This window comes from Crassostrea angulata, chromosome 10, assembly GCF_025612915.1.
Source record: "Crassostrea angulata isolate pt1a10 chromosome 10, ASM2561291v2, whole genome shotgun sequence".
Classification (NCBI taxonomy): domain Eukaryota; kingdom Metazoa; phylum Mollusca; class Bivalvia; order Ostreida; family Ostreidae; genus Magallana; species Magallana angulata.
In genome coordinates, this window is record NC_069120.1 from 45128271 (window position 1) to 45139929 (window position 11659).

Genomic DNA, 11659 nt, shown 5'->3' on the forward strand with positions numbered 1-11659 from the left:
TGCTGGTAAATTATAATTGGAATACCCCTAACTGCTGAAGATTTACAAACAGTTTTGTGGCTTTTGGCATTTGGTCTTACATCTTCACTAGCCAAGTTGCTTCATCAAACCCTTGGCTATGGTCAAAATCTAATTTTTCATATTGAATTGAATTCTTTATTCAAGTATACAGTACTTTAATTATTGTTGTTTCCAATGAAATCATAAAACATAAATACTACACCATATATGAATGAACTGACTTTAATGTATATTTCACAGCAATCTACAACTATAATTTGATTCTTTCATTTACTTTTAATTGACCGTCTAACAAAGTCCATTGATATCCAAGTATATGAGATACAGTTGCCTCCAAATTTTTCCTACAACTTCCGGCAGATTTTAAAAAGTTCAGGTACTCATCTTCACTTGATGTCATGTTATCACAGAACATGTCACTAACATATGAAACTTCAACTAAGGGAACTACAAAGCTCTTTAGTTTCCTGGATTGTGCAATCAGTATTATGGAAAAACTGGACAACGGAAACCCGTACTCAAGGGTTTCAAGCTTGGGGCATTTTTGTGCAAGAGAAACAAGAGCCACTGGAAGTCTGGAATCCCCCATCTCTTGGTTTTCTAAGAAAGAGTTTGTGTAGGTGAAGCGACGAAGAGTGTCCTTGTAGCAATCAGAAATGTGATCAACAATGCCCTTTGTCATGACATTGACCAAAAAATCCAATATCAAGTACCTTAAAGGCATATTAGGGGGAAATATAATCTTTAGAATCATGATGCATCTCAAAATTAGGTCGGTTTTAAAATGTGGGCATATCACTTTTACTTCTGACCAGAAATCTTCTCCCAAGTCTTTTTGATCCTCCTCAGACAGCTCCTCTTCTTGATACAGGACAAGCTCCCGTAAGGAGTGTTTCACAAGATGTAGTAAAATTTCATTATTCACTTTTTCTCTACGTATTGTTAATTTCTTAAGAGCTGTCAAGTTCTGTAGCTCTTTCAGTTTTCCATCATGATTCAGAAATGAAAGGGAACTCAATTCTAATTCTGTGATTTTCCTAGCTGCAGGACTGTTTGTTGTAAAAATAAACATATTATCTTCTGACCAATTTACAATAGGTTGACTGAGAGAGATGGATTTCACAGACTTGCAATGTACTGCTGTAGCATTCACTACATCACATACAAAATCTGGCCAATAATAACAATGCACATCTAAGCATCCTTCTGGAACTTCTTGTTCTACATGAAGAGCAGCTAGATTATTACACTTCTTTTGTATCAAAATAAAAATCTGTTCACCAGTGTTGGCTATTGAAAAGTTTTCTATAGAATACCCAAAACATAGATGCAGTGATCGCATAAAATTTCCATACTGTTTTAAACATGTAACAAAATCATCCCTGCTTGCTTTGGCAAAGTAAACATTTTCTTCTAATTCTGGCCCATATCTAACAAAACTCCATGCATCTGTGGATCTTAGAGCTTCGTTCCATGCTGAAATGGCAGTAACTGTAGCCATCTTTTCCTGCCATGACAAATAGCTCAAGATCTTTGAGGTCACAATTGATGGCAGATAGATTAACGATGAACACTCCTCCATATGTTGATGCATATCACTGGTCACAAAGTTAACATGGTGGAAAACTTCAACCTAAAATAAATAGGATGCAAAATTTAACACTACTGTCCTATCAACATGATCAAATTCATATTTTTAGAGAAATATTTTTTTGTAATTAAAAAAACTGCAATAGGGCAAATATCACATCAAAACTGTTGTTTTTTTTTTTTGCATACCTATCAGATCAGCCATTGTTGATACAACGCTGAAGGATTCTCATGGTTAAAAAAATTGTTTAGATCATTTCATCATTGTCTGCAAGATTGGATGTCTTGAGTTGGGAGTTATCTTTCTTGAATTTTTAGATAAAGTGCTCTAAGTTATGTCGTTTTATGGAAATATTTTCTATATTGAAAATGAGGTAAGGATTTCCGATGAGATTTTAAAATTATCAATATAATCATTTTATCTACTTTGCACTTATAATATATTTAGTAGTTTAGACAGAAAACAATATATTTAGGAATCAGTTAATGTACAACTTACCAAGACTGACCTTCGGCGCCGGAGAGCAAGGACGACACAACCAAAATCGTCATGGGAAATGCTCTGAATAACACGAATTTAGGCGGTTTTCCCAAGGAGTACAACCCCCGAATCCATGGCGCATACCAGGCTGATAGATATTATGGAACACGTACGTATCTCATTGATGGAGTTCATAGAATTTATACTATTCCAGTATTTGTATAGAACTAGTACATGTATTTGCCAATTTTTACCAAGTCAGTACTTGCAATATAGCTTTACCTGTTTACACAAAGTTAATTTAATACACATACCGAACGGGCAATAATAACCCATTTGAGCAACTAACCTGGTTTAATTGGTTATCCATACTCCAAGTTGGGCTAAATCAATCGTACAGGATTGTATGATCTGGTGGTCAAACCATTAGGTAGGACACAGCTCACCATTTGGCAGCTAACTTCTTGTATGGTATTCCTATTTTACATACCAAACTTATCAGGTTTGAATACACGATCATAAAAATAAATCTATGGAAGTTTTGCAAGCGAAATGAAAAAGTCGTACCCAGCAGGGTTTGACATGATTTGAATTACTAGACCAGTCTGGCTACCTCAGTAATGTTTCACTAGCCCTGACTCTCTTACCACTAGCCCTGACCAATTTTGACAAAAATAGACTAAAAGTAATGACAAACATAGAATATTAAAAGACTTGTTCCTGTTTAATTGCATTGGTTTATCTTTACCAATAATGAATCATTCAAACCATATTAAGATTTAATTTTATCAATTCATACAAATGTTGATACATTGTACATAAATTGTGGTAGTTTGTAGAATTTATGCCTGTTAGGAAAAAGAGCTTCTATTCTTGTTTTATCGTAATTATAGAAAAATTATGTGCACATTTATTTTTTTCCACACGACCAGTCGGGCCATAGTAGCCTAGTACACAGACATTTTACACCGACCGGATCTATTGTTTACCAGACTCAGTCGGTCTGACGTGCCTTAGTGTCAAACCTTGCCCTGGAGAATTAGTACCCTAGAATTAGGGTACTGTTTCTCTTAGACAAGTCATACCTGGGTACGGGTCCTCGAAGAGAAGTCGTACTTGGATTCAAGTTCTCTTAGAAAAGTTGTACCTTAGAAAAGTGTATGAATATTTTGTTGCACATAGATATATTTTCTGGCAATTATAATTAAAAGAATTTAATTGATTTTTTGGGAAAGGGGGTTCAAGAAGGTAAAGTAATAAAAAATGTGGTGTGTACTACACAGTCTTGTCATTCTGTGACCCATGGAAATGTATACAAATATATGTATGTACCGGTATATAAATGTTTACTAAGGTATTAGATATTACAAACTTGACTTCCCTTTTTATGGCACTTCAGACAAACATTGTTCAGGTGTTAAACGTTAATAAACATTTCATTGTATGTACTGTAAGAGAAAATTGTGATTATATGAGATAACATAACTATAACCTCATCAGACTGTAACCATGGGTGGGATTTAAACCAAAGTATTTTTTATTTTTTTGCCCCCATCAAACCTAAATCTGCGTATTTTACCAATTAACCTAATTAAACTTTACACAAAGAATATGTCAGTTCTTGCTTAGTTTACTAAAATAGAATTTTTATTAATTCATCTATGTTAGGGAAACTTGCAAAGCCTACTACTGTATATTCTTCATCTCCTTGTATAAGTATATTTGTATAAATGATTGAAATTGGTATTAACAGGAAATTCTAAATTTCTCAGAGGTACGAGTTCTTTAAGAGAATGGGCACCATATCATTAGGGTATGAGTTTTCCAGGGTATGGGTTCTCCAGGTATGACCTCCCCTGACACCAATGAAAATACCCGCATGATAAAGTTGAAAAACTGTGTGTGTTTCACCTTAAGCTTTTCATTACTGTCCGATTTAGAGATCTTAAAAACATTGCAGTTTTTCAATAATTTTCTTGAAAAAAAGACTTTACGTGTTCTTTGTTTGGCTAACTGTACACCTCATTGTATTAATTTAGACAAGGATACACATGATTTCTTCACATGTTGTAATGTCAGATTAACAAGCGATTTTAAATATCTTGTTGACCAGGGTAAACTTAAATGTGTAGTGGTCCATTGTAACCATTAACATTCACAACCAGCTTTACATTGAACTATTTACATTTTCCAGTGTGTCTATGTTAACTCATTAACACTATCAATCGATTTTGGAATGTATGACCCAATACAACTCATCAATGACTATTTTAATATTAAATCATACAACTGCTGAAAAAGTAATAAGAAATCATTCTTTGAATATCATGAGGTGATCAAATATGGTCAGAGGTGATCAAATCTATCCTCACAAATTTCTTGGATTAGATCACCCCTGACCATGTATGATCACCTCAAATCTTGATATAAATTGTAGAATTCACTGCATGATGGTTATTATTGTTAAAGCAGAGAAGTGACAACTACCATTGTACATATTTTCTATTATTCACTGTGGCCTCCTTGGACAATGGCCAGCACTTTGATCATAATGATGTTTATAGGATGAAGTGCTCTACTAAAGAAATGTGCAATTTATTATTTTCCAGGGAAAAACAATAATTAATATCTAATATTTATGATAATTTTTCAGCTGACAAACCTTTCTCTTCCTTGAAAGTGAATGAGGTGTTTAAATGGCTTAATAGAAGAGACATGTCCCTAACAGGGATAGCTCGCTTTTATTCCAGGAGTAAGTAGTCTAACACGTACTTATGTTACTTGAATGCAAACATTTATCATGGCTTTGTAAAAGTTTAGTAAGAATTAAGAATATGAATTTTCATGTAAGGATCTACTCTTTGAGAGTTTATTTTTTGTAATGGGTTCTTAATTTCAGACAGTTATTTCAAAAGGATAAAGTTTGTATTTGTACTGGTACTGTAATAAATTTGTATGTTGACTTTTATTTTTTGGTGTTGTAGAATTATACTCTCATCAAAGAAGGTACCATCTTTCTGCTGGAAGTAAAGGAGTAGGCTTTGTCCACTTTGCTCTCTTCTTTTCTTTCTTGGGATTCATTAGGGCCTACAAACATGACCGTAAGTGTCGAATGATTTTATAGAAGTGTTTACAGGTAAACACTAATGAAAATATCTCATTTTTAATGTTTGGTGGATTCCAACTTATTAGACTCAGGTGACCTATTGCTATATGTATTTGTCTGTCTTTGGTTGTAATTTTTTTGAACATTTTTAGCTTCTTCTCTGAAACCACTGAACCAATTTCAACCAAATTTAGCTTATAGCATCACTTAGGGGTGGGGCGAAAACCATAAAAATTAATGCAATCTTTAAAAAATCTTCTTTACTCCTGGACATTAAACAGTCAAACTGCTGGCATGATTGTAATAAGCATTAATCTCTCTGCCTAAATGAGAAGATTATGGCCCCAGTGTCAGGGGTTCTGGCGCTATAGAGGGGCTCTAGTGATTATATAGTGAAAATGCATTGATTCTTCAAGAATCTTCTCCTCTGCTCCTGGGTATTTAGCCAATGAACTATGTACATAGTTGTGATGAGGAAGAATGTGACTGTCTCTTTCAAAATTGTGAATTTCATGGCCCCGGATCAAGGGTTCTGGTGTTAGGGTGGGGCTCTAATGATTATATAGTGAAAATACATAAATGCTTTGAAAATCTTCTGCTCTGCTCCTGGGTATTATGTCCATAAATTAAGTACAATACAGTTATAATGAGGATGAATGCCTCTCTCAAAATTGTGAATTTCATGGCCTCTGGTTCAGGGGTTCTGGTGTTAGAACAGGGCTCTAATGATTATATAGGTAAGGGTGGTGTAATCTAGACATATCATTTTTTTTGTACTTATTCTGCTACAATTTTTCAATATTTTTTTTTTAGAATTTAGAAAGTTTATTGGATTAAAAAATCCTTGAATGTTAAAAAAAATTTGATTAGCCATGTAATTACAATGTACATGAATATACATTGCAAAAGCCACTCTGCAGTTACTTTGGTGACTGATAAGACCCATGGGCCTCTTGTTATTTTTCCAGTTTGAAATCATGATTAAGTGACTGTTTAGGCAAATGATATCTTATGTAGTGCCATATAAATTTGCTGTTGCACATATTGTCAGCCTCTATAGCCTCTCAGGTGGTACATCATCTCCTGATGGAAAAAATTTGCATGAATTTTACCTATTTTTGAAACTGAGGAGTTTGCTCACTTCACATCACAATTTTGATTCCCTTGTTTAATAATGAAAGAACAGTATGACCATTACATAGATGCTAATTTTTTATTTTCTTAATGACAAGATAATAGTACCACAACATATTGCTTTTTGACTGAGATTTTGTATTGTGTATTTTTGATTGTTACAGGTCATCTTGATGATGGTAAATACCACTGAGCTAGCGCTGTGTCGGACCCTCGCATCAGGGAAATGTTATCTAGACTTTACACAAGTGAATCATTATTTCAAATAAATTGCTAGTGTTTTAATTATTGCCTTACTTTGTTTTTTGTTGGTTTTTTTTTTTTGGGGGGGGGGGGGGGGTTATTTTTGGAATACACTGATTGCCCAAGTATAGAAATTTTGTTCAGTCAAAGTAGAAACTATATATAGTATACGAGGGTCGGTTGACGTTACTTATTTTTAGACCAACTATTTACAGATATTCTACTCTCTTTCAGACTGTTTTATATTCAAAATACAATTACCACCATCCCCACAAAATTTATTACAGTTAAACACAAACTTGTAAATAATTGTTGACTTGTTTTTTGCACCATTGAGCGTTTTCACATCATGTATCGGCTTTTTCCTCAGTTAAATCCATTTTGTTTGTACTTCGCGTTGCGCCGTGACGTCCGGCGACGTCGATGTTTTTAGTCAATTCTAAAGAGGACTATCTGTCATTAGTTACTAATATCTGTTCGACAAAACGGTAAATCCCGTCATTATTTGGAACATAGAATACCATGACTATACTTAATTTGAGGTTTCAATATTATTTGGTTTTAAGCCCAATTTACAGAGGTATTAATTTCAACATTATACGGTTTATTGATGACATAACACAAATTTTGACCGTGCGCCGTGACCTCATTTTTACAGGATTATATTCTAAATAATTCTTAGAAATAAAGTAATTTATTCACTTTTTTTCTTGTAAATTGTTTAAAACTATTGCTAAATTATGTCTACCAAATTTAGAAATGATATGACGTTAAGTAACATAGCTATGACAAAAGTCTTCGTATTTTTTGATTGACCCTCGTATGTTGGTATTGCTTTGACAACAGAAGTCACTGTTTACATAGTTGAATTTATTAAATCATGACGATATTGCTCTTATGGGCATACATAATTGTAGCAACCTATACTCTGTCAAAAAGTATTTTTGCAGCATATATTCAATTGAAATTGAATTGAAAAAAAAATCTTGTATTATTTAATATTCCCAAATACCCCAGGCTTCAAATGATGTTCATTCAGTAGTATGAAAAAATCCCAAGATTCCTCCTTTCTCCAAGACATTGCAGAAAAAATTGCATAACCCACGTAAGCAGGTTATGTCATTTTTTTTCTGCAACGATTGCTACTGTCATAACGCGCATGAATCACCAAATAAAACATTTTTGTTTATATTTACGTACATTTCTTTTAAAAAAATTAATTAATTGATTGTAAAGAGTAAGTAAAATTAGCTAAATATGATTGTTATATAATGTACATTAGTACGTTAGATAAAAAATATAGCCAAGTCGTCTTATGTGGAATTAGAGTCTGACATCTATTATTAATATTTTGGTGCAGTCCGTGATTTTTCTCAGGTTGCGACCGATTGATAAACTGGTTAGAACTGGATCGTGTACATATTTCAGTCCTGTCGGTTTCTATAGAGCTATGAGAAGCACAATCGGTTTTCTTAAGGAATAGAGGCGAAATTACTCGGAAGATGTAAATCTAGACAATGAAATGCTTTATTTGACGATTCATGCGGGCTGGAAATGTAATTTCTTTTGCAGTGATGGCTACCACAGGTGCTTGATATAAAAAAAAATCTTTTTTCTTATTTTCTCTTTACCAGGGATATAAAATTGTCATGATGAATGGTAAAATCTGTCAAAATATGCCCATACGCCGTGATCAGATTTGACGTTTGTTACTTAAAGTTGAACGTCATAGATTTACAATGCTAACAAACGGGGAATATACACCGGACTGTATAGAAAATGGCTTTAAAGTGATGGTACAAAAATATTTGTTATACTTTCATGTTAAATACTGAAATCTGATTGGTTAAGACGCAGTTAATAATATTTTCTATTACCCTCAGCGTTAGTAACGCACGTAGCAACGGGTAACATTAAAAAATGTTACATGCGCGAAAATTATGTGCGTACGGTTTGCTGTAGAATTCACGTTATTCCTATATAAAAGCAGTAAAATTTTCTTAAAAATTAAGACATTCAGTATAACAAAATAAATAGTGCCTGTTTGGGAGGATAACAGTTGAAATTGACACCCCTCGAAAACCATTGTCAACCTCCGCTTCGCGTCGGTTGACAATGGTTTTCTCGGGGTGTCAATTTCAACTGTTACCCTCCCAAACAGGCACTATTTATATAATATAAGCATTGATTGCTTATTTTTGGATATCGTCGGTCCTATAATACACCAGGCCATCAAGACAATGATAACGTACTTTGATTTCTTCCAATACGATATTTCAATTTATTTGATCCTCGGTACCGTAATTATTAGTCCTTGACCAGACGCCTGGCGTTGCCTGTGCCATGTTTTACAAACCAGAATTATCCTCATCTACATGGGGAGTAGTCCGTTTCCCTGTACAAAAAGAAGAGACAAAAGACACCCCTCGGTTGACTACTCTTTTATTATAATTCAAACTATTTTCATTATAAAACATTCCAAATCAAATTCCACAATTTGAATGTTATACAATGTATAATAAATAACAATAGACATTGATTACAAGAAACTCTGAAAATAATATTTTTTATTTATTTGAACCCCCTAAATCATTTATGTTAACTTTTATAAAAGCGCGCAAATTCAAATTCTCTTTGAATGTAAACAATCATACGTTATCCAACAAGCTTATCTTTTAAAAAGATTGGTTAGCTAGCGCTGTAGCCATCGTAAAACAAAGAAGCAGATTTCTAAAATATTGGTTTAAATTTCTGAATCGATTAATTAACGATATGAAGGAACAGTGGTGTACCGGAATTGTGCTGGAGTTGGGTCTCAATTTAGAATTGTGAATCTAGAGTGGGCTTCACATCGGTAATGACATAGCTCATTGATTGTGTCTTCATCATTATGTATCTACTGTAATTTCAATTTCAAGGTAAAAATTTTCAAGAACCATTTGTACTGTTTTGTAGCAATTGTATCTTCTCGTGCCTTTCCGGCAAACTCGGAAAACATATCGGAAGTTATTTTCCGAGCTTGAAAGAATTTAAGACAAAGCTAGCTATTTATTATAATATTGAAAATAACTTTGCATTATAAGACCTAAGCTACTGTTACTTTTTGACATTTACAATAAAACACAAAACTTCATGTGAAGATGATAAAACGAAATTCAAATGGAACAGTTTATCTACAGTAGAACAGTATTCCCAGAATCCCCTACTATGGAGTCGAGCCTGCGTATTCCAGTGAAAAAGAGTAATGTAGTTGCTAGCGCTCGAGACCGCTAGCATAAAGCCAATGAACTTTAACCAGTTTCTGTAGAATTTTCGTCATGATAAAGCCCCCCCCCCCCCCCCAACCAACCAAAAGAAAAAACAAATAAATCTTGTCCTCAAAATTACCTAAATAAATTTTCCAAATAGAAATGATCAAGTTCAGGAAATTCAACAGTGTCCGGATGATATTTCAAAAATTCGGTCTTATGTAAAAACAATTGTTGTTTTCAGCATGACCCTTGGCACATGGTAAATTAGGTGCCAAAAGGGTACAGTCCCGCAGAATGCACACGTCGTGTCTGACTCAATTTATAGTCTAAATACTGCCTGTGCACCCGCGCAAGACAGCTGTGTTTCTGGCTAACCGCGAACATGCAAACGGCACAGTGAATATTGAATCTACCATCAGTAGGTAGATCATACCAAGATGACCTAAACTGGTCTCTCCCCAATTTTTTAAATTTGTTTTTTCTACATTGAACAGGTGTAAACTTATGATCCAAAATTAATTCAAAAACAAGTTGATATGGTAATCGCTATAAATCAGAATCTTTTATCAAGTAATTATTTGCAATTGGTGACTCGCCAAAACATTCAAAATATACAATGAGCAAGTCAAAGGGTGTTCTTTTACTGTAAGTAAGGGTGTAGTCTTCAAGTAATGCAAATCATGAACATTTGTCCATTGCTCATAATTTGTAAACCATGCATTTACGTCCTGGATCCCATCTCCTTTAAATTTGTCCAATTCATTGTTAGAAGACATTTTAAAGGTAGATAAAGAATGGGCGAAAACGTAGCCTTTTTTAAACGAGGCCGCCTGAGATGGAGATGCCTCGTGTGGATTTAGTACCATCGATGGATAATTGAAGTGGTCTATAATTATTATCGTTAAATTCAATATCCGAATCTTCAATATCAGGCGAAATGAATTTTGAGTGAGATGTTACAGAAAGTTTTGAAACAGCTCTTTTAAGTTTTTAAACGGCGTTAATTTGGCCATTAACAAACTTCTTTAACTGGAAGGATTGACGTTGCCGTGGCTTGGACATAAATCGGAATTCCACAACTATATATCGTAGTATGATTTCTCCCAATACGATATCTCAATTTTTTTATTCTCAGGATCTAATTCGCCCTTGCATGACCAGACGCATGGCGTTGCCTGTGGCACGTTCAACAAATCAGAATTATCTCCTCCTCTACATAAGGAGTAGTCTGTTTCCCTGTACATAAAGAGGAGTAAAAGACAGCTCTCAGTTGACTACTCTTTTTCATAGTTCAAACTATTTTCATTATAAAACCTTCCAAATAAAATTCCACGATTTAAAGATATATCAATTACAAGAAACTCTGAAATAAAATATTATGTTTATCTGAACCCCCTGAATCATTTTTGTTAACATTATAAAAGCACGCAAGTATCTTGATATGATCTTACCTGTACAAAAAGAGGAGGTAAAAGACAGCTTCCAGTTGACTACTGGAGAGCTGCTTTCCCCCGCGCACCTACTTAATTTTTATACGCACGGACACTGTATATCAAATTTCCGACACTTATAACTACATGTGTACAATTCCGTACCAATGATCTAACGCCCCGTGGTCAGCAGTAGCTCCGACCCGGCGCAGACAGACTCATCAATAGACTTAATTACCGATTTCTCTTCGAATGTAAACAATCATACGCTATCCGCTATCTGTATAGCCAATCTACTTAAACCAATTACTCTAATTTAGATAATGAGATACACAATTAGTAACAGAAGCTGACGTTGCTTAGCATCAGACAGAACCCCTAGTCTTGCATTTCCCAGACTCTC

At 34.2% G+C, this 11659-nt stretch overlaps 2 protein-coding genes across 2 annotated transcripts; one reads left to right on the forward strand and one right to left on the reverse strand.

The window, feature by feature from the left end:
* Nucleotides 1–142: 142 nt before the first annotated feature.
* Nucleotides 143–1917, reverse strand: LOC128166247 (uncharacterized). The gene is made up of 2 exons (XM_052831281.1): nucleotides 1801–1917; nucleotides 143–1654 (listed from the first exon to the last, which is right to left on the reverse strand). Exon 2 carries the CDS (start codon nucleotides 1613–1615, stop codon nucleotides 272–274), a length of 1344 nt encoding a protein of 447 aa, XP_052687241.1. The 5' UTR covers nucleotides 1616–1654; nucleotides 1801–1917; the 3' UTR covers nucleotides 143–271.
* A 184-nt stretch (nucleotides 1918–2101) lies between these two features.
* On the forward strand, nucleotides 2102–6617 carry LOC128166248 (putative ATP synthase subunit f, mitochondrial). Its single transcript, XM_052831282.1, has 4 exons — nucleotides 2102–2261; nucleotides 4746–4844; nucleotides 5077–5193; nucleotides 6497–6617. The coding sequence occupies exons 1-4, from the start codon at nucleotides 2162–2164 to the stop codon at nucleotides 6523–6525; spliced, it is 345 nt and encodes a 114-aa protein (XP_052687242.1). The 5' UTR covers nucleotides 2102–2161; the 3' UTR covers nucleotides 6526–6617.
* The last annotated feature ends 5042 nt before the right edge of the window (nucleotides 6618–11659 follow it).